At 38.0% G+C, this 24,816-nt stretch overlaps 1 protein-coding gene across 1 annotated transcript in view; it reads right to left on the bottom strand.

Moving 5' to 3' along the window:
* Positions 1–4,809: 4,809 nt before the first annotated feature.
* Positions 4,810–24,816, bottom strand: part of Src64B (Tyrosine-protein kinase Src64B) — a 367,972-nt gene continuing 347,965 nt past the window's right edge. The window contains exons 10-13 of the mRNA XM_068225019.1: positions 23,074–23,205; positions 8,700–10,637; positions 6,743–7,304; positions 4,810–6,457 (exon numbers count right to left, since the gene is read on the bottom strand). Coding sequence (XP_068081120.1) covers positions 10,426–10,637; positions 23,074–23,205 — 344 coding nt within the window. The 3' untranslated portion in view covers positions 4,810–6,457; positions 6,743–7,304; positions 8,700–10,425. The remainder of the gene's footprint in view (positions 6,458–6,742; positions 7,305–8,699; positions 10,638–23,073; positions 23,206–24,816) is intronic.

The following is a 24,816-nucleotide window of genomic DNA, read 5'->3' as shown; positions in this document are numbered from 1 at the left end:
CCAAATCTTCCAGAAGGTAATATTTTATAGAATACATCTGAATTTGTACTACAACAGTTTCGGAGATAATTTATTTCACCTGTAGAAATGGCAATTACTTTCCATACTACTACTTCTGAAATCTTGTATCATATAGCCAGAATTTTAGAAAACATAATATGAAGTTGAGGGAAAATATATTTCTTAACTTATGTAGTAAATCAGAGATTCCCAACCTTTTGCAACTTGTGATTCAGTCGAGACAAATACTATAGGGCCTACTGTTGAACATGCTTACAGGCTGTTTTGTAAGACAGTGACAAATCTATACATATAAAATAAGAGTTGTGTCTGTACATTGCTCAGAATTGAAAAAAAAAAAATGGTATTTCTGTATCGTTCATGTCCACCGTGACAAGGAAATGCAGTTTTTTCTTTTCCATAATTTCTGTCTGTCTGTCTATCTGTCTGTATGTACACGCATCACTTGAAAACGGCTGAAGAGAATTTAATGAAAATCGGTATGTAAAGTCGGGGGATGAGGCACTACAATCTAGGCTATAAATAATTTTTTCACGCTGAGTGAAATGGTAGTTTAGGGGAAGGCCTAAAATTCATTTCTCAAATATTTATATTTTAAGTGGTCCTGTCGATAAATACTACATAACTAAAGTTACATAGAATTAAATTTTCGATCATTTATGTCGTACAATTTTACCGTACCGGCTATGATAACACTGATATTCATGAATTTCGATTTTTGTTGCTAAGTGCACATCAACGCCGAGCCACGAGAAAATGGGTGAACAGAATTTAATGAAAATCTGTATATAGATTCAGGGAAGAAAAAACTGTAGTCTAAGCTATAAACAATTTTACTGAACCTGGGTGAAATGGTAGTTTAGGGGTAGGCGCCTAAAATTTAATTTTTAATACCTTCGTTACTGCTCCTATAGAAAAGTACTACATAACTAAAGTTATAGAGAATACAATTTCCGATCATTTATGTTTTATTCAGTTTTACCGTACCGACTGTGATAAGAGTAGTATTTCAGAGTCGGAAGAAAACTAAATGCGAAGGTCTACAGTAATGAAAGCGCATAACATTGATCAACAATAACATTATATTGACCATTGTTTGTTGTGATGTTCTTTGCCTCTTATCGTGCCCTCAACTCCGATAAATGGGATTACTGTTGCGTACCGAGTATAACAGCCTGACTCAATATTGGCGGGAAAGAGCTGGGGAGTTAGAAAACTTTTTTCTTTAGCATGCCATTCCTCTGGTTCATACATTGTCTGATACTGCTGGTACGTAATACACTGGTTCATCAGTATTCCAGCTATTTGCTCCCTACTCTGACGCGCTGTTTTGAATGAGCAGTGTGCAGATTTGGCAGAGGCTCACTTAGTAATAGTAGTATGACCTGGTCTAGAATTACAATTTAAGCCTATTTCAAATTATAGCTCTACAATTTACTAAATAATTCAAAATTCAACCCTGAAAAGAGACGTTACTTAAGAAAAGTGTCTTCCTCTTCACTTTTATTAATTTCTACATTCATTTTGTTCCAAATTAGCCGTGAAGAGGGGTTTTCTCCTCTGACTTGAAGGCAAAATTTACCTCCAAGTCAAATAGATTTTTCCGCCACTAGTGTAGTGAAATGAGATTTTCTGACTCATCGGGTATTCCTAGGAAAGAGATTAGTAAAAGGGCATAGATTCGTCCTCCTGGGACTCTCCACTATTCGAACATCCCCCCTCCCCCCCCCCCCCCCCGACGAAAAAAAGACGAAGAGTGTTCACGGATCAAGGCTGTGCAGCTTGGTCATTCCAGCTCTGGAACTTTGGACTGTTAGTTCGGCAGCGTAGTACTGTTCGTTAAAAGTGAGAAAATGCATGGTTTTTCATTTGATCAAGTATTTCATATTGCTTTTAATTGCGCCATTCCTACTGATGTCATTTTAATGACCTATGCTCATTTCACTTGGGAAAACCACTAAGGCAGTCTTTCTGAGAATGTAAAAAAGCAGGTGGAGAGTGAGTGTCTGCCATTATAATGAAAACTCCCAAACCTGATTGTGACTGATAGTAGGCAAGCAGACCTACCATCACAATGAAAATTCCCTAACCCAGTTTTCATACGAGAAAAGATATTTGGTGACTTCCCTGTCGCATTTCTAGGGTAACGTTGCTATGCAATATAATACAATCTTGCTCACAAGATGTACACTACTTAACATAGAATTCTGTATACAATGTAGAATTCCATAGCGGAGCACGGGTACATCAGCTAGTATTTCTATAAAATTTAAGTCAGAATTTCTATTATTAATGCCAATGTGCAGATGATTTTCATTATATTGTTACAAACTGAGCAAGTCGTAAGAAATTCATTTTTGGAATAACAATGGTAGCTTTTGGGATTGATATAGCTTGTAAATTTTGCCAGTCTCTGGTTAAGTTATGAATTGCCAACAGATTATGCTCAGTGTAGGAAAGACAGGTCCTGGAACTCAATTTATAGTCTTTTTAGTCTTTTAAAACAAAGAGGCACCAACAATACCAACAATATAAGTACTTCGTAACGTAAATGGGTAATGTCCTGCCACGATTATCCACTAATCTAACCCAATAAATTGGTCTCTCTCACAATATAGAAACACAGCACATACCAATGGGCTGTTCATTTTCTATTTAACAATTAGATTAAAACATCTACTTTGTCAGAAAAGTCGAAAGGTAAAAGTCCTTTCTCTTCTCAGATACTGGCTATGTATGACCAACTGATCAACAAGCACAAGTTAGCTACATAAAATGTGGTTAAAAAAGTTCTGAATGTACCGTTACCAACTCTAATATTGAAGTATTCTACAAATTTGCTGATGAAACATTAAAATTCACTTTTTACATTTCTTGACACAGTAAAGTGCTAGTTGGGAATCCCTATACTAAACAGCATGGCTTCCTCAAACACAATTTGCCAGCAAGTACCGTACACCTAACAAGAAAGATACATAGATGCATTTGATTTTTCCTTGAATTTACATTACGTCTGTGAAATAAAACCCTTAAAGTTATGACAGTATTTTATTAGAAGTAGTGTAGATAGAAACTTCTGAAGATTATGCAAGGTATATCTTCCAATATCAATAATTTAAGTGTATTTTATACCTGAAACTGTGAAGTTCCATAAGATTTATTTTAATATTTATGATACACCATGATAACCATGGTCTCTTTGGTATCCTTACTTGCTGGAGAATTGGGTTACAGCCATATAGCAAGTAGCAGGTCAAAAGGCGAATATCTGGAAGATTAGTAACAGTATTCAGCACCAGATTTTTAAGAAACTGAATCTATGTGGGGCACAATTACAGATCTTCATATTAAGTACCGAGTCTAAATACTTCTCATAACAACATCAAGGAAGATAATTGTAAGTAATTAAATTAAAGGTGGGCCAAGTGGCTCAGACAACAGAGCATTAGCTTTCTGAGCCCAAGTTAGCAAGTTTGAATTCAATTCAGTAGAAGATGCTAAAAAACATCAGCCTTGTGTTGTTAAGATTTACCAGCGCATAAAAGAATACCTGAAGGACAAAATAAAATTATTATTATTATTATTATTATTATTATTATTATTATTATTATTATTATTATTATTATTATTAAATTAGAATATTTATGGTTAGGGAAATGGTGTGAAGGCATATGGGCATGTGCAAGTAATTGAAACTCTCATTTGAATTTGATATTACAAAAATAATTTGCTCATTCATACTTTTCTTTGTGCCAATAATGAGAATTTAAATAGCTAATTAAATAATTTCACACACAATTTCTTGGTAAAGTGAATAGGATCCAGAAAATAAAATGAGATAAAGAATTAATTTAATGTGTCTGTTTTTCACTTCATTTTTTAAGAACTTCTTTTTTAAAAAAAATCAAGGATTCCATGCAAGAATATTTTATCAGCTACTCAACTTCTCTGTATGGCACAAAGAAAAGTAAGTTCAAGCCAAATGTTTCTGAAGATTTTATTATTTTCTCAAAAACGAATCCTCAATTTGGAAAATATTTAATGCTTTCTAAAACAAGTAGCATCTCCAATCAAATTTCCAAACCAAACTTTCTGTACAGTGTATAAGTTACTGTATATGCCCAGTACAATATTTTTAGATGTACATAAATGAGAATTTGACAAATTGCAAGTATATAAAATTTGATTTGTAACCAGACTATCGAAGTATAAGAAATTCTTGAACGTTTACCTTCGGATGAATCTTACATATCTCATTCTACAAAAAATATTGATTCTACAGGGAAATTTTAAATCTGTGTGCTCTTTGAGAGAAATAACAGTGATATATTTTATGTAATTTATGTGTAATTTGGCAAGTAAAGTAAATATAAAGTAACATATAGGCATCATTGACAAAATTTGATGAATCTGGACTTCTGACATACAAATCTTCTAATAATAACCTTTGTTTGGTAGTCCCTGTTAAATTGCTTGTTATAAACACTCCGCAAGATGAAGACATAAGTTTTAATGATTTGTGATCTACGAAGAAATATTTGTACTGAAATCATTTTCTTACCATGACAACTCAACCTTGTTATTAATTTCAAATGAGTAACCTTATATGCTGGAAAAAGAGGCAAGGACATGATATGGGTCTGTGTATTGTTTCTAGCACAGAAACACCAAGCGAAGGGGACTATACCCATTGCAGAACATGGAAAATGCAGGCTGAATAGGTATTTGGCAGTGGAGGAAGCCAGTCATGGAGTAACTCTGGTTGAAGCGGACCACACTCAGAGATATGTGTCATCAATCAGAATGGAAACAGTTCAATAAGTGATACACTGTCCAAAGGAAACCAAGGTCAGGCTGTCAAAGCAGATGTACAGTACTCCTGCAGAGGATCACTATCTGAGCATTGTACAAGAACGTGAGAACTACAACAGAATTTTCAACAAGCTACAGGACAAAGGATCAAACAATACATTATAGGTTCATTCAAGTCATTTGAGATGCACAAGGTAGAAAATACTTCCTTATTTAACCAGATGATGAAAACAAATGAGATAGCGCTTTCCAGAGTATCACAGAAACTGACAGCTACAGCAATGGAAGAGAGTCACATTTTGTGATGTAATTACATCTCCTTTTGGTATTAGCGGTTTACATATTAAATGAGCATTTTCCGCTGACAACTTGTTGGGTGGCTGAGATAGTAGCATTCCGGCTTCATGAGCATGAAGTTTGCAGTTTAATTCTCTATCCACACATTTATTTTCCTTTCCCTCAATCATTTTTTAAGGAATTTTGTTCAGCATCCCTGTCTTTTAAAGATGTTTAAATACTCTTTTCTGAACTTGCATAAACATTTCCAAAAATCGCAAAACTTTTTAAATTTTCCAACATTATTTGGAAAATAATATATATTTTTTAATGCAGTATTTACGTGGTATTTTATACAGAATATTCTGTACGGAGCAAGGTATACACTTCTTCTCACATGAATAGCCAAGAAATAAAACACCAGAATAATATTCCATGAGTCAATAACAGAATATTTATTGAATGCATTTCCCTATCCTTATCTTGTTCCCGCCAGGATATGTAATATTTTTTTGAACGACTGCATCCCTTCTTTTGCAAAGTTTGTTTGAGTAGGACGTCCTTTGGCAATATTGACGACCCCCCTACTGGTTCATACTTGCCCGATGAATAATTTTCTTCAATTATTTCAAAAACCATTTCTTCACACACTTCTTAACTGTCTTTTCACTTACAAGCAGTTTCTCACCCAACATTTCTAGTGTATTTTCGTAAAGTTCTTGTCCTAGCATGATATATTTATTGCAACTGAAGATTATGAAGCATTCAAATTATTCACAGCGAGCAATCCTCCATTATACACCACTGCATCCTTTAATTGCAATTTTAATGTTTCACTGAACACTCATTCTTCAGAATTTTTCTCTTCAACCTCCCAAAGACCAGGAATTTCTTTGCTCATCAAAATTTCCCTTGAAGAATGTTTTTGAAAACTACTTTATTTCACAAGACACCATAAAATACTTCTAATCAATGGTGAAATAAAGTGGACGTTCTTATTTTATTTTCAGTCGCTTAGTGACCCACATGTTCCTGATTCTCCCCTACTCAGGATAAATCCACAACATGGCATGTCTAGATGCTCCCAACCTTCTGTATTGAAGTGGAGCTGCACACTGATAGTCAAGTGAAAACCATAGCCTCATAACGAATGTTTCTTGTATGAGTAATTGCATTTACTTCCAAAATGCTGATTCCATATACAATATTCTGCATAAAATACCAAGTAATTCAATATAAAATTATATTTGGAAAAGAATGTTAGATACTGAAGAAGTTTTGTGAAAATTATTTTGGAAAAGATTGTTTTTATTTATTTAGCTTATGGCAGAAGTTAGCCACACAAAAACTGAGGAAGAATGTTTTGTTTTTTTTTTGTTTTTTTTTTTTTTGTTTTTTTTTTGCTAGGGGCTTTACGTCGCACCGACACAGATAGGTCTTATGGCGACGATGGGATAGGAAAGGCCTAGGAGTTGGAAGGAAGCGGCCGTGGCCTTAATTAAGGTACAGCCCCAGCATTTGCCTGGTGTGAAAATGGGAAACCACGGAAAACCATTTTCAGGGCTGCCGATAGTGGGATTCGAACCTACTATCTCCCGGATGCAAGCTCACAGCCGCGCGCCTCTACACGCACGGGAGGAAGAATGAACCTGATGAAAACACAATGAATGATTTATAAGACAAAATAAAAAGTGAAGGACAAACTCAATGCAGAAATGGAGAGAGATATGTACACTACAGAAAAGAGAAAGAAAAATAAATAGAAATGAAGCAAAATATAAATATACATAAATTAATAGAAGGAAAACACGAACTAAACTAGGATGTCTAATTGAGCAGCCACTGAATAGCTTTCGTCGATGCTGTCAAAAGGTCGTCGATAGTTTTGCACAAGGCTCTGTGTGGGTAACCGTAGGTGATGTGCAACACTGTCTGAACATCTTCCCCAAAGTCACAGCCTGGAGAAAACCATAGGCTCCAAGAATGTGTCGAAAAGCCAATTTTTTCCATGCCCAGTGCACACACTGTTTAGTGAAACCCATACACTCCGCAGGAGATGAAATCCAGGCGGGGTCTGTGTAGGGTTGAAGATCAATCTCCATTTATTACGGGCAAAAGCAATCCATTCTTCATTCCAGGTTTGCAGTCCTGAGTAATTGTCTTTCATCAGATTTTGAGCCAGCGGCAGACGGTGTCTGTAGGGTAGTTTAGGAAAAAGCATTTAAAAAAAAAAAAAAGGGAGATGCTGAATAAAATTCACAAAATAATGATTCATATAAAGGGAGAATCAAACCCCAAACTTCATGCTCTTGAAGTCAGAATGCTACTGCCTCAGCTACCCAATGGTATGTGAGGGAGAAACATTTTTTAATAAGCTGCTACAAATACATTGAAGCATTTTTATCATGTGACTGACTGGCCAGTGCATCCTAGTATTTTAATTGAGGGTACACTACTACCACAATCATGCGGCCTGCCCCCAAAGCCTATTTTCCAGATAGTACCTTCCCCTTGTCAGTGAGAATTTTATACCGACACATGACAATGATCACTCTCATGTCCTTCGGCCAGTGCAGTATTTTTTAAGACAATAACAATGTTCTGGAGTGGTTACCATGCAGCCCCAATCTTAATTCCACTGAATACATTTGAAACCATCTTAAATGACATGTTAGGGAGCACTCACATCCTCTACAAACACTGCAATAGTTAGCAGAAGCTCTACGAGACAAGTGGAAAGAAATTCCACAACATAAAAATTCAAAGGCTGATCAGAAATATGCCAAGCTGCTGTGCTGCAGTAGTTCAAGCTAGTGGAGGAAACAGAGATAACCAATATCCCAAACAAAAGAGAGAAACTGAATTTTGTTTCCATTATTTATGAGAAGCCACTTCCCCTCAATTTTATCTATTCTTAATACTTGGGAAGAGAGTTCACACTAAACTGTTATTTTATTGCCCTTAAAAGTAAACAATGAGGTGTTCCCCTTGTAATTAGTTTCCAACAGGATGTTTCCTGCAAGGACTACAGATTCTCATACAATCGTTACAACTTTTTATTCTCAATAGTGTAGATTTGTGATCTTCTCAACCATATATGCACACACAAAAGTCAAAAAATATATGACAAATACTTTGAAATGTTTGCCTCCAGTATATAAGTAGTATTCCTGTATTAATATCCAGGATTTTTTAACCAAACATCTTTCTTGAGATAGAGGTAGTTTAAATTATAATTTACAAAGCATTACATCGAGATATTTACAGGGAAAGGAAAAATTAATTACAATTTTGGAATGTATTTAGAGAATAGTTCAGGTTTAAATTTCTTGGGCAGTGAATGTTTTCAATTCTATTTGAAATAAAAAAATAAGCTGATTCTGAATTGAAAACAGTATCTGACTATGCTTAAGAATACCAGTCAAAACTATTCTCTAGAAGTATACGAAGTTTATAACACATATTTACATTGAATCATTTTGAAATGGGATGCTGTAAGTGAACAACAAAACCATATCGGAGGGAATAAAATCTTGAACCAATGAATATCTTATGCAATTTATCTTGTAAATTTAAATGTGATATCTTACCAATTAAATCATCCAAGAAACCAGCAGCCAATGCTGTCCAACAAAACTCTTCAGTTTCAGACACAGTTAAAAGTTAACACCATTACACTCAGTTTTCTTTATGGCTTTTTGAAAAGGACTTTTTACATATGTGTGCAAAATGTTCACAAGAAAATAGGTTGATCAACAGAAAAAAAAAAAACCCACTGAAATTTAAGAGGGAAAGGATTAGCAATGAAAGAATAATATATGGTTAACAGGAAAAAGTTAAGACTGGGACAAATATTCGTTTATAGGAAAGGGAGTTAGGGATTGGAATAACTTACCAAGGGAACCCCCACCCATGGTGCAACAGCCCCAAAGAGCCATGGCCTACCAAGTGACCGCTGCTCAGCCCCAAGGCCTGCAGATTATGAGGTGTTGTGTGGTCAGCACGACAAATCCACTCGGCCGTTATTCTTGGCTTCCTAGACCGAGGCCGCTATCTCACCGCCAGATAGCTCCTCAACTGTAATCACGTAGACTGAGTGGACCTCGAACCAGCCCTCAGATCCAGGTAAAAATCCCTGACCTGGCCAGAAATCAAATCCGGGGCCTCTGGGTAAGAGGCAGGCGCACTACCCCTACACTGCGGGGACGGCTAACAAGGGAGATGTTCAATAAATTTCCAATTTCTTTGAAATCATTTAAGAAAAGGCTAGGAAAACAACAGATAGGGAATCTGCCACCTGGGTGACTGCCCTAAATGCAGATCAGTAGTGACTGATTGATTGTTAGGAATAAAAAGAACAATACGGTATGGTATCTCTGAAATATAACTGGCATAAATCAAGGTACAGTCTTCATTTCTGGAGAAATCTTAGAAATCTTGAAAATATAAGGAAAAATAGAGCATCTGGATATTTTGAATTATATGCAGAAAAAGAATGGCTATCATTACCAATTCCCTGAAATGACTGCATATTTGGCAAATATCTTACGGCAGACAAGCTGAAACTCAAGGAGACAAAAAATCAAGTTTTGAAGATGCAGAACTTGTACAATTCAAGAAAACTGTCTAAACATATGAAATATGCAAAATGATATAAAACAGTTACAAAGCTAATGTACTTTTAAAATTCATATTAGTGCAATATGAAAGCTGTGTGCGTGCAAAAATGTCTCAAGAGGAATTAAGTGTCTCAACTGGTTATTATTTTCAGTCTGCCCACAGGGCTTCTTTAGCACTGTTTTAAGAGCTGAAGTAGAAATATACACTAAGCTCAAACTTTACATACAAATTATGTTACTTGAACTGGAAATATAGTTGTTTATATCCTAGTAGAATAGTCACTATTTGCTTCTCAGTAACACTTCTTCCTTCACAATATTACACTGACATCTGCAGAAGCACAAAGTGTGACAGCTGTGTTCTTTTCCATTCACGCTGGTTGAGCATTCGGAAGCTAATAACTTATCACAGGCACTGGGAATTAGTTCATGTATTAGCAATGCCTTTCAATTTGCATAATGCAGACCTATTTCACAATACTGCCCCTTTTCCACAATATCCTCACAGTGGAGGGAGTCCATAGGAAGAAAGGGCTCCAATATTTATTTCAACAGTGCTTTTCATTCTCACACATTAAACGAGCCTGGATAAATATTCTCCACTTACAAAGAGGAAAGGGGGGGGGGGGACAAAAATGACTGCACTAACAGATTATTTTTGTCAACAAAGAATTAATTTATGCCTATAAATACTGTTTCAGTCAACCACTTCTCTATAGGGTACTTCTGAGGTAATGGTATAATCTTCAAAGAAGTGATTAAGGAACTCAAAAGTTGGTCTTCTCTCTGGTTCAGCATCCCAGCAAGTAAGCATTAGTTTGTAGATGCTATCAGGTATGCTATGCGTCAAAGGTTTTGGCATACGATAGCCCTTCTCCACTTGCTCTATCACTTCACGCCCATGCATGCCTGTAAAGAAAATGAATAATGAACAAAATACTCAATGTTCTTTGCTAGAAGAGATTAAAGCTTTAACTGGTTACCTATATGTTTACAACACAAATAATGAAATCTGTTTTGAATCGGGAAGTGTCACACTTCTGAGTACGTAAAAAAAATTATTAAAAAGTCAACTTAAATCTGCAAGAATAAGTAGCCAAAATAATCATGGTATTGCAATTAAAATTTTCAAGCTGTGTCCAACAGTTCTAGAAATGTATTCCAATGATAGACCTTGTCCCATTCACACATCTGAAAACATGTTAATGAAGATTGGGTAGACAGGTCTCTTACATAATAAATGTAACATGAAAAATCTTTCAAAATACTTGCACAAAACACAATATTACACTGACATTTAGCTCATGGCTCCAGTGAATAATCCGGTATTAGAATAGCAGGAACTTCATCCATTCAAAAGCTGTCTACTGCCAAAACTTCATCATTTCTGTGTTATCACTTTCATTTTATCACACCTACATCATACCTGCCAACTTTTAGAAACCAAAAATAGGAAGATTTTTTTATTCCTGGATTTCATCACACATATTTCACCACAGTCTAGGTGAAAAAAGGTCAAGATAAAAGGCATACATATCTACAGTTACAATGCGAATTGACCGTTAAATTTCAAATCTTAAACTACCAAAACATAAAAGTGGTTACAAGAAAATGTACCTTATCATTATCATTTATGACACTTAAACAAATAATAATATTTATGTCACACCGACACGCAACAAAATGCATAATATCGTATTTTCTCGCGTAATTAACGCACTTTTTGACGAAAAATACAGGCGAAAACTTCGGATGCGTAAATTATTCAAGCAATTAAGATATTTACAATTCATTTACATTTAAAAGATACATCAAATATAATATAAAAACACAACTGGTTCAACTCGTTTGCGGTTATCGTCATTTGGCGTAAAATTCCGGAGTGAGATTTTTCCTGAAAATTCAAATAGGGTACATCAGGTAAGTTAGACACGTGGGATGGAAGTACCGACTGGAAAATATTCTTCCCATTACGAGCTGACAATACGACCTGGAGTGAAAACATGAACTAATAAAAGTACAATTCATGTAATGCCATAACAATGACACACCGGCAAAAAAACTGTCCAACACGAGAAGGGCCGGGCATCGAAGGAGGGACCCTGCTACATTACTCCAAACCGTTCGTATCCAATCTTGTACGAGTGACGTGTCCATCCATCCTTCTTCTTCTTGAATACGAACGTGGATCACTCGCGGAAATTTTGCTTTGGGCATTGTTTTTCGTTTTAGATCAATGTAAGGTGTAAGCTTTCTGAGATCAGCTGTTATAGCAAGCATTGCAGTACATCGTTGTTTTTTGCTTCCGGTAGCGCGTACGATAACACTGTATGATCCTTTCTTATCGATTGTTCGACTTTGTGGCATATGGAAACTGATTGGCGTCTGATCTGCGGTTCCTATAAGGGAGATCAAATATTCCTCACTTTACGCTTCTCAGTCACAAAACGATGAAAATGGTTTAAATCATTCGTCATTTTTGGCATGATGATGTTCTTCGCCGAAGAGGAAGTCCATTTCTCTTCATAAAATTAATCAAGACTCGGCTAACCTTCAAATCCGAGACACTGATTCCATGTGCAGCGGTTATTTCACATTCTTTAAAATACTGCATTTCGTGAGAAATTGCTTATCCAACGTTGCGTCACAAAATCATATATTTAAGCAGATCCTTCTCTACTTGCGGAAACTTGCTGCTTTTTGGTCCGCGAAATGCTTTGCGAGACATGTTGGCCGCTTGAAGTGCACTTCTGTTACCGCGGTAGCGCACTTTTCATTTGGGCATTGAATACTCGCTGCCCTCTTCCCGTATGTTTCGGCGTAACTGATCACCGCAAGTTAGTATGATGCAGTATTACTAGAATACTGTGGACTGACAATTTTGAGATCACAGAATGTCACGTACCCGAAACACTCGTAAAACTAGTGCCGGCTAATAACAACACGTTGCCCTGTATCTGGAATGCCCGCTTTCGCAATAGGAAGCCTGCTACTTGAGTAGTTTCGAAACGCAACCGGAGCTGCGTGATGGATGTTCGAAGTTGTGGGAGCGTCAAATACGTGAACATTTGTTTTTTGTCCACTTTGGACCCAAAAATATTGGGATGCGTAAATTATGCAAGGGCGTTAATTACGCGAAAGAATATGGTAGTTTCTTTATCACACGGTAAAATGAACGGAAATTTACAGGTATCTCTGAACACTTGGAGATAACGTTTGTTATATTTTTGGCCTTAACGAGAAAATAAACTACCTGAAACTGTCACCGACACAACCCCCTTAAAAACATTCAACTCATTAAAATGATGCACTTAAATACGCGAAACTACCACATACAAAACAATTCTATATGTCCCATACATTATTAACATACGACTTTGGCAGTGGGGGAAAGCATACAAATGCAAGAAAAAAAGGGGCCTAAAACTCCGACGAAACTACGCACAGAAACGATGTTAACAGCGCGCGAACAATAATAAACTCATTCTTTCATCCCGATTAACTGAGTCGCTAGCGCACGCCAGCCTGTCTTGCTTGCAGGACAATTGCCGCCCCGAATCCCCAGCTGTATAAAGCGGACACGCTGCTGTGGTATGCGGGAAACACGATACACGAAGGCGCAGGACGAAATACTCACGAAATAAAGCATCAAATAAATACTCTTGAAAATGAGGTTTCGTAAATTACACAAACACAGGGGAAGAGTATTGGCCGTACTAGAAGTTATATTGGTCAAAAATAGGAAGAAGTAAAAATAAATCGGAAGACGAGTTAAAAACCGGAAAGTTTCCGGGTAAATCGGAAGGGTTGGCAGGTATGCTACATGCATTTCTTTTATATAAATTTAATAACAGCACACTAAAACAGCTTCAATAATACATTCCAGTGTTTAATTTTTAAATTTGTAAATGCTGGAACACATACCAACACATTTTTCTCCCTTTCAGCCCTTCTGCCCACCTCATAAAAGTCACAAGTTTTGATATTTCAGAAATTGTGATAAAACTTCATGAGGCATACATACATACATACATACATACATACATGCTGCATTAACTTTTTATTGAACAGTAACCCTTAAAAACAATGTGCAAAAAAAAAAAAATCCCTGGGAGGAGCTGGAACACCGTTCTGGCACATTCCGGCTAAAATTAAGCACTGCATTTGACCACAGACAACACAATTAAAAGAACATAACTGCATTACCCTGATGAAGCATAAGAGTTTAAAAGCAAAAATAAAACAATATACTTCCAGATACAACTCAAGCTCAAAATTCTCTCTAGATATATTCTGGAGCTCTTATTACTTTATGACAAAAAATTTGCCAGTCAACTTAATTTAACACGTCGGCTGCCAGAGCGGTACAAAGTACCGCTGACAGGTGTTGCTATTAGACTTTCTCTACCAGGCCGGCGGACCACTGAGCTGTTGGATTCGCTATGCTAGCGTACCGCTTTGGCCTCGGAGCAAATCCTGGCGTGCTTGGTTTCCAAAATATAGTCTTTATTTTTTATTAATCCAACCTCCTTTTACTGGCAATATGTGAGTATTTGTCCAATCATTTTAGCCATGCGCTTAGGTGTGCCGAGTTAGTTAATTCGTAAACTCAAGATTTTGAAGATTGTACGTTTGAATCCTACTGTCGGGAAACCTGGTTAATGGTTTTCTGTGATTTCCCATTTTCACCCCAAGCTTATGTTTACCTATTCAATAGGGCACACTGATTCCTTCCAAATTGTTGCACCCATACCTGAGCTGATTTCTACGCTTATCGCAATAAATTATAGCATAAACATGAGTGTATTTGCATTTTCTAAATTGACAACATTCATTGACAACATAGTAACATTTTACATTACCACCGAGCATTTGGCAAGGAGTAAATAGGAAATCAATATATTTCAAATTTAACTTTGTGAAGAGTTTTTTTGTGTTGCAAAACGTATTAGATCAGTTTGACATGGACACTACTTACCAGAATTCTCATACTGAAGGGCTAGCGTCATTATCTTCCGAGTTTGAGAAAACGGTTTCATTTTTATAACTAACCTCTCTGTTCACTGGTAAAATAACTTAGAAATATCTCACAAGTATTTCACACACACCCTACTGTAAAAGAATGAGTGCCTTGCGATTGTAATCCTAAGCGCTAGTGAACAAATCGTGGCTCGCTCTGTTATCTACAATGTGTACTATCAAGCAATGCAAGCTTCTGGTACTGCTAGACTGTACCGCTCTGGCCGTCTAGGCAAAACCATGCAGTGAACTTTTCTGTGCGGCCATGGCGGTACCTCGGGGTGCTGGGAATTTTTATTGTATTTCGTACGTACATTGAACACTTAACTGAAATATCACTTCGAATATTGCTTTGTTGCTTATTTATTACATGCAATGAAGAAAAAATTCTTTGGCCACTGGGACATGTCTTGCTATGTGTCCTGGCAGTCAAGGTATTAATAAAAATCAATGTGCCATAGAAATAATTGTGGATTTACAATTAGACCTACTTATAAATAAACTGACTTAATGTATTAAAACTTACGGGTATGAATGTTCTAGAATTTCAACAAGTCTTTCCCTTGAAATAATAGTGGATTTATAATTACTTCTTAAAAATATTGACTAATGTAATAAAACTTATGGGTATGAATGTTCTAGGATTTTAACTAGTCTGTCCCTTGAAATCTAGTTGATAGCTGACACACTTTCGAAGTAGATGAATCACAACATGGTTGTCATACTGCCATTTTAAGCTATCTTGAAGACAGCAATACAGCAAGATAACATTATTATTATTATTATTATTATTATTATTGTTAATCAAGGCCATAGCAAGTGGGGGGGAGGGGGGTAAACAAATTCAACCCATTAAATCAACACCACTACAAAATTAAGAATCTGGAAAATAAAACAATTGAAAATTTTAATTTTGGTGACATTTGTTTTTAATTTAAAAAAAGGATTTACCACTATCATTCATGCAGCAAAAGCAGCATAGGGAGGAAGAGAAATGAACATGTTGTTATTTGCAGATGATATTGTGATTTGGAGAGAAAAAGACATGAATGTTCAAGAACAGTTGGATGTGGTGAATGGGAAGATCGAAGAATGTGGATTGAAAATATAGTAGAAAAGAGTAAAACTCTTGTTATGACTAGAGGGGAGAAAGAAAGGAAAGGTCAGATTAGACTTGCAGACAAGCCCCTGGAAGTAGTGGAGACGTTCAAATACCTGGGGAGTGAATTAATGGAGAATGCTAGACTGGATGCTGAAATTAGTAAGAGGCTTCAAGGTGGAAGCTGTTTCTATCATAGTGTAAGAAACATGTTATAGGACGAAGATGTGCCATTGGAAGCAAAGGAAACTATGTACAAGATGTATTACGTACCCATAACAACTTACGGAGCAGAAATTTTGACAATGACAAAGAAGGATGAGAGTCGAATGCAGGCAGCCAAATTGAAGTTCTTGAGGAGTACGATACAGAAGAGTAGAAGAGACTAAATAAGGAATGAGAAAATCCGGGAAGAAGTTTGAGTGGAAAAAATGAATGATAGAATAGAGAAGAGCCGACTAAGATGGTTTGGGCACATAAAGCGAATTAGTGATGAAAGAATGCCAAAAAACGTGATGGAAATGCAAATGCAAGGAAGGAGAGGCCGGGCGGCGGACGACCATAATTGAGATGGAAGGACACAATCCAACGCAGCATTAGAGAAAGAAACCTGGACTGGGACACAGTGTTGGAGGAGGATTGGTGGAAAGACCGAAAGACAGTGGAGAGGAACCATATTTGCCCCTATGCAGCTACAGCTGGGTAATGGGAAATGATGATGATGATTCAATTATTTACACTCCAGACCAAGTTATTCTCGTCTAAAATGTTTGTCTTGGGCCTTTTATTAGCATCATATAAATATAGAAAGTGGAAAACAAAGTATATTGTCTTACTGTTATTCTAGAAATATGTATATATTTGAATGGTCATAAGCCTAGAAGCTTAAGATACACTTTGTCTTCAGTTTTTAACATCTTTGTTATCAGACCACTTGGCTCATATTTCAGATAATACTTAAGTGATGCTGTAAATTATCAGTTGTGAAGGATAACAACATCAAAATGTTAGGGTATGTCCTACAAAGGATGACAAGACATTAACATGGGACAGTTTAAGAAAAAGATAAGTGACTTGCTCTAATAGGTAAGACCACAGGGTATTTGACAATGTCCAGCAGCAGTGGTCCATATGAAGTATTGACGTTATATTATCAGAAATGTTGGCAACTGTTACTAAAATCTCATTATGAAACAGTGTTCATTGAGAAAACAATGTTCATTTAACTTATTTATATACACACATCCTTCTGTTCCTTGGATATATATTTAACTATGGATCCCCCTTTGTCGGCTTTAATTACTAGGATGTTGTTTTCTATCTTGGTTTTTAAGTTTTGTATTAATGTGTGTTGACTAGGATTAAATTTGGTATTCAGATCTTCTGCTAACCTTGGAAGTTTTTTCTTTAATTCTGTTTTTATGTCGTTTTGTATTTCATATGGTAGTTTGGAAATATTGGTTTCTATCTCGGCCACTGTGTTTATGATGTCTACCTCTTTATTCTTGTTAGGCCAATTATATTTAGGACCCTTATTCAAGAGCTCTCTCTTTATTTGAAAACTGACCCTTATTCAAGAGCTCTTTATTTGAAAACTATGTATTTACTACTGTAGGAGTGTTGGTACCTAAAGGGTTTACCTTCTGTCTATCAAATGTTGTGTTTGAGATACTCTTAATTGCATTAGTTTTCTATCCAGTGTCGCCTGTTTCTTATCTACCAAGTGCATCAATTTGTTGTATATGTGTTGTTGGAACAATTTCCATTCTAAAAACGGTCAACCCAAACCAGAATAAAGTCCCACGAATATTTAAACCCTTTGAATTAAAAACTCCCCGAATCTCACCAAATACCAAGTTTACACTTGCCTCTCCAAACTACCTACCTCCTACATTAACATCGGCATACAAAGCTCCGTCTATCTCTGCTTCCCCTCAGCATTCCCCACCACCTCTACCGCATCGATACAATGCAAGGAGTAGGAACTCCAGACAGGCTAACGCTGCTGATGCATTAAGACGGACATAGTTTACGGCGAACGGGTAAGTACTTACAGTTAAAATTGAAATAATTGATAAAGAGATTCAACCTATTCAATACAAAAGAATAAGAAATGTAGTGAATTACATTCCCATTTAATAATAAGTACTTGTTTTACGTAACATATATTTCTTAGGGGTTCACATACGATTTAAACGCACACCATCAAGCTCGTTTTTTTTTTTCATTACAGTGTAACCACAGTCTTTTCCACGGTGTTCTACATCTTCTAGAGGGACCACACTTTCATGAGACTGTCAAACAAATCTGTCAAATACTCTGATATACTTGTCTCAGCAGCAACTTCAACCAACATATCAACGTCTTCTTGCATTAGTTATCTTACGATAATTTTTGATTAATCAGCTTAACAAGATAATCCTAAATCGTTCGCCTTTTTCCTGGCCAATATTTTTTAGCTCCTGTGTTTAACATTCAACTTTAGCTTTTGTGTATTGCCATACCACTCTTGTTTATCGAGGTCTTGGGTTCGATATCTGACCCCCAAGCAATGCGAATGTTCAAACTTCCTACAAAGAGGATCCACTTCAGTGTCCGACATGTGTTGTTTTTAGAATGAATATGACACAAAATTCTATTCTTTTTAGAAAAATATTTTAAATAGTATAAAGTGGTTTTAGCATGTGTTATATATGTTATGTCTCAACATCCTTTTTTTATAACAATTATTCCACAGTGTCATTACTTTTAAGAAATCACATTTCAATTTTTATAAGTTATAAGTGATAATGTTCTCTGACCAATGGTTGGTTTAAGATTAAATAAAGCTGATGATGCCCAATAAAAGAAGGGCGAAACATGTCCCTTTATATTTAGTAATTTCTATGTCTATTTAACCACATAACCATGGAATTAATTGTATTGAATAGGTGGGGTAATAAAAATACTCCTTTTGTACACTTACTGAGAAATATAACAATGCCAAGCCACACTACAATTGACCCCAAGTAGTTTTTAATTCTCTAATCTAATAAAATAAAGCACATTAGATACAAAAGCGCCCAACATGATGGCAAAATCATTTCTTTTTTCAATCTTGCACTGTAATTTTGTGACTGGCATAATGTTCATAGTCAATTTCTGGAAATCTTGTACCGTGTAAATTAGGCCTATATAGATTTTTAAAGGTTATGTTGAACTTGAGGACATGGTTTCGAATGTATCAATATTCTCAAAAGTTCTGGAATGCTTTATATTCAATTCTACCTGAAACTAATCTCAATCAAATTGGAAAAAGAAAACATATCATCAAAACTTCAGAAATTACAGTTACTCATGACCTTGAGTTCAGCTGGAAAGCGCGCCTGCTGCACACGTCAGTATGAGTGGGAAATTATACAAACTTTTTAAATGTAACGTTGCGCAGATGAAAGGACTGCAGTTTTTATGACATCGTAACACAAAAACGTAAAATTCCCGGTCTAATATTGGGAACAAAACAGCAATAGGCCATCCCAAGACCTCCCATGCCTTTATGAACATAATATGCAACATCTGTTCTAATCTCGATAGCATAATCGATATGATAATACATATTAAAATATTAGTTTTGTGTTAAGAAGGAGCAGTTTCGATTCCTGCCCGAACCCCCAGTGATTATACAGTGCCCTGAGGGAAGAGCTGAAAACCTGTTCGGCGATTAAAAAAAAAAATTAAAAAGAAAAATTTAAAAAAACCATTAACTCTGGACGTTTTACAAGTATGAACATCATGTCCTTCTTTGCTCATCCCAACTACCAGACAAGATTTTTAACACAAGTTCTATCTCTAACATGGGCGCCAACAGCCTTCAGTATAAAAGGTCCACTCCAACCAGCCCTCCAGAAGATGCACAAACCTACGCTTGGCGGTCAGACAGACAGATACTCGCCAGGTCAATCTGGATCAATCTCCAACACCCCCTACGGAAACCACATCTGAACCAACTCTTCCTCCCACCAGCGTCTCACTTACAGTCTCAGGCACCTGACATCCTCACAACAATTTATGCTCTCTTCAGACCTGCACTTACGACACTAGTTGGTTGTGTGTGAGTTGTATATCAGACATCTTTCGCAGTGAGTAGGTTGCGGTGGTGGGGCACGTGAAGATTCAACTTTGTAGTGGAGCTTTCTTTCTCCATCCATGTTCTGTTTGCTGACTGAATGCTGCAGTGTTCACTGAAGAGAAGAGTTAACAGTGAGAGTGGAATGAAGGACAGGGTCCAGACACGAGTTTCCAATAGGGCAAAATGCTGGCAACAGGAATGAGTTAGCTAAATGTATAATGCCAAGTTAACTGACCCATTATAGAGGTAGAGCAGACACATTATAACTCTGTCACTGAGTAACAGTGGCCTTTCTAGGAATTCTACGGGTCGCATCCTTGCTATTCCACTTTGAATGACATTCCCTGCAAAGTTGGGACTCAGAGGTGTGGAACATTATGATTGACCTTGTAATTAGCTCAGGAGATTAGGCCTAATGTTTTGATGCCATTTTGCAGATTTGAGAAACTTTTTTGTACTTTTTTGTAGAGGCTAGTAGAATGTCATTCTGTCTTCACTATTTTCCAAGAACCAGTGATGTTACACAGAAGCACTGTACAATCGACGCCACGACTAGTGATGTATAATAAAAATGTGGACATTGAAAATCCGAGTTTTATGCACACACGGGAGTTGAAGGGAAACGGCGTGGTTATCGTGGTAGCTGCCAGTGGTGTTCATTACTGCTAAGTTGCAAAGGCAAGACAACCCATCACTTTTCACATGAAATTCTGAGAAAATAAAGTCTAGGATTCGGAGAAATATGGTACACAGTTCTCACGGTTCATTCACACTAATTCACTCAGACTTCACTCACTAGCACTCAGTTCTTCATTGCTGCTGCTGCTGCTGCTGCCGCTGCCGCCACAGTCCACAGCCTGCACACATCAGTCTCGCAGTTCAGGATGGTATTCGTTGTCCACGCAATCTGGCAGACCTCTGTTCGCAGCCCTATACCGATACACTGTGATCTCTCCCATGCTGCATCAGAACATGCGACGCTCTTTTCCAGCAGCTGACCTGAGAGACAACTCCACAAAGAAAGGTATACTGTACAAGTCCTCAGCTCCAACAGACTAGTACACTCAGTTCAGATTTTAACTCACACTGAGCTCACTCGTACTGAACCAGAGACTGTAGTACTCTTCGCTCACTGGCTGAGCTCCAACTGAACTGAACTGTCCCACATTTGTCCACTGCTATTTTATAAAAGGACCAACCCTTCGAGATACATTGGTTATTCAAATTCTGTTGAAACCTCCAGAAATGGAAGGCTCTCGGTCCGCAGGCTTCGTCGTTTCTGCACCCCTTGAGGTCTCCAGCGACGTAGCAGCCTTTGACAGTGACTACATTAGGAGCTGACCAATGCGCACTGATCCAATCCCGTCAGGTTGGTTGTGCAGCAAGTAGTGAGGCTCTGGCATGGTGAAAACATGTGGGGCAGGGCCATAATGGGCCACTCTCCCACAAGCTTTGCTCCACAGAATAGCGAACATACCAAAATACACTGACTGACAGAGCAAATGCAACACCAAGAAGGAGTGGTTCGAAAGGGATGAAAGTTGGGGAAAAAACAGAGACGGCACGGACGAATAATTGATGTTTATTTCAAACCGATATGCAGGTTACACAATGCGCATGGCATCGACTCAGTAGGATGTAGGACCACCGCGAGCGGCGATGCACGCAGAAACACGTCGAGGTACAGAGTCAATAAGAATGCGGATGGTGTCCTGAGGGATGGTTCTCCATTCTCTGTCAACCATTTGCCACAGTTGGTCGTCCGTACGAGGCTGGGGCAGAGTTTGCAAACGGCGTCCAATGAGATCCCACACGTGTTCGATTGGTGAGAGATCCGGAGAGTATGCTGGCCACGGAAGCATCTGTACACCTCGTAGAGCCTGTTGGGAGATGCGAGCAGTGTGTGGGCGGGCATTATCCTGCTGAAACTGAGCACTGGGCAGCCCCTGAAGGTACGGGAGTGCCACCGGCCGCAGCACATGCTGCACGTAGCGGTGGGCATTTAACGTGCTTTGAATGCGCACTAGAGGTGACGTGGAATCATACGCAATAGCGCCCCAAACCATGATGCCGCGTTGTCTAGCGGTAGGGCGCTCCACAGTTACTGCCGGATTTGACCTTTCTCCACGCCGACGCCACACTCGTCTGCGGTGACTATCACTGACAGAACAGAAGCGTGACTCATCGGAGAACACGACGTTCCGCTATTCCCTCATCCAAGCCGCTCTAGCCCAGCACCATGCCAGGCGTAGTCTTCTGAGCGGACGCCGGGAGTGCAGGCCTCCTTCAACCAATCGACGGGAAATTGTGCTGGTCGATATTGGAACAGCCAGGGTGTCTTGCACATGCTGAAGAACGGCGGTTGACATGGCGTGCGGGGCTGCCACCGCTTGGCGGCGGATGCGCCGATCCTCGCGTGCTGACGTCACTCGGGCTGCGCCTGGACCCCTCGCACGTGCCACATGTCCCTGCGCCAACCATCTTCGCCACAGGCGCTGCACCGTGGACACATCCCTATGGGTATCGGCTGCGATTTGACGAAGCGACCAACCTGCCCTTCTCAGCCCGATCACCATACCCCTCGTAAAGTCGTCTGTCTGCTGGAAATGCCTCCGTTGACGGCGGCCTGGCATTCTTAGCTATACACGTGTCCTGTGGCACACGACAACACGTTCTACAATGACTGTCGGCTGAGAAATCACGGTGCGAAGTGGGCCATTCGCCAACGCCGTGTCCCATTTATCGTTCGCTACGTGCGCAGCACAGCGGCTCATTTCACATCATGAGCATACCTCAGTGACGTCAGTCTACCCTGCAATTGGCATAAAGTTCTGACCACTCCTTCTTGGTGTTGCATTTGCTCTGTCAGTCAGTGTATATATTTCCCAAAAAATTGTGGTCTTTACAAGTTAGAAGTACAAAATATTATATTAACCTTACCATATAGGATTTTTCTCTAAAGACAAGTTAAGACATAATTTTGACCATATAATGCTTCCCATTGTGATCGAAGGCAAATAGATTCAGAGTATATCTTTCACAGACCAGAAAGAGTACTTTTATCAACTTCTCTTAAAATAAAATCAATAAAAATTCAATATACACATATTTATACACACCTGGATAAGGTACTTGACCGTAAGTGAAAAGTTCCATTAGAAAAATTCCATATGACCAAACATCTGATTTTATAGTGAAACGTCCATAAACTATAGCTTCAGGGGCTGTCCACTTGACAGGAAACCTAGCACCTGATTGAAAGAAAAAAGAAAAGAAATAAGTCAACAGCAAAATACAAAATTAAAGGATACATTGAAGTTTAGAAATTCTTACAATAATATTCCTAGTATGGTAATATGTAAACAACAATATAAATAACAATTTAATACTCTTAGAGAAGAAGTATTTTATAATCAAACTAGCTGCTGTACCCATTGTTGACAGGATAGATTTTGTACAATTGAAACAGTAATGCCATCATCTAATAGAGGTGAGGGGCACAGAAGAGACAGAGCATATGTCAATTAACAATAATCAGTCAGTGTCCAGTTCCATGGCTACAGGGGTCCCGGGTTCGATTCCCAACAGGGTCGGGAATTTTAACCATCACTGGTTAATTTCGCTGGCACAGGGGCTGGGTGTATATGTCGTCTTTATCATTATTTCATCCTCATCACGATACGCAGGTCGCCTACGGCGTCAAATCAAAAGACTTGCACCTGGAGAGCCAAACATGTCCTCGGACACTTCCGGCACTAAAAACCATACGCCATTTCATTTCAATCAGTCAGTGTAATGATCAACAGCATAGCCATGTTAAAACACTAGATCTCATGAGATCTCTGAAATTAAGCATACCTTCCTGAAAATCTGTTAGAGCTAGGAAGAAAATTAAGAGAAAACATTTCTTTCTAGGAATTTTTTTTTTAATAGGACAATCCGTTTAGGCACTGTATTCACTTTTAAGGGTTGGTAGTTACACGCTGTAGGCTGGAGGAGGAGCAGAAAAGAATTGGTCACTCTATCACAGGTAAACTCCAGCTCAGGATGCCTGATCACTAGGCCCTGGCCCAGCTTGGTGGCAATGACTAGGTTGCCAATGTCTAGGGTTTAAGGTACTTTGTTTATTTTGGTGAGTGTAATGTTATATTGTTTATCAGCTCAATGGGCACCCTCTGAGAATCAGTAACAGAATGTCTGTCTCTGGATCCCAAGATCACAGATTCAAAACAGACAGTAGTACCATTTTCTGCACTATTCACAATTATGTTGAGAGGATCGATCAATCAATCAATCAATCAATCAATCAATCAATCAATCAATCAATCAAAAGTTGTCATGATATAAGACACATAAAATAAAATTTTAAAGTATGTTTCAAAACATTTCTAAATAAAGCTGATCATTTTAAAAATATTAGCAAGAAATCATTTCAATTACTATTACAACCCCCACCCAGCACCTTAGAACCCAACCTCCTTTGAATCTCATAACATCATAATGCCAATTCCTCCCCTGTGAACCATGTGACCTTGTCGCGGTGGAGAGGCTTGTGCATCCCAGTGAAGCAGACAGCCGAGCCGTAGGTGCAACCTTATTGGATGGGTATCTGTCGAGAGACCCGACTAACGAATGGTTCATCGAAAGATGGGTAGCAGCCTTTCAGAAGTTGCAAGGATGGCAGTCTAGATAGATGATTGATTGATATGGCCTTTTAATAATACTTAACATAGCTTAGCTATGTTGATACTGCTACATGGCTGAAAGCAATGGGGAAACTGCAGCCGTAACCAACTCCTGAGGACTGATGATGGCTTCCTCCCAGGCAAAATAAACTAAATAAACTATTTTATACTTCCACA

Source organism: Anabrus simplex, chromosome 1 (genome assembly GCF_040414725.1).
Source record: "Anabrus simplex isolate iqAnaSimp1 chromosome 1, ASM4041472v1, whole genome shotgun sequence".
Taxonomy (NCBI): Eukaryota; Metazoa; Arthropoda; class Insecta; order Orthoptera; family Tettigoniidae; genus Anabrus; species Anabrus simplex.
Note: the sequence above shows the minus strand (reverse complement) of the source record. Positions and strands in the feature narration are given on the sequence as shown.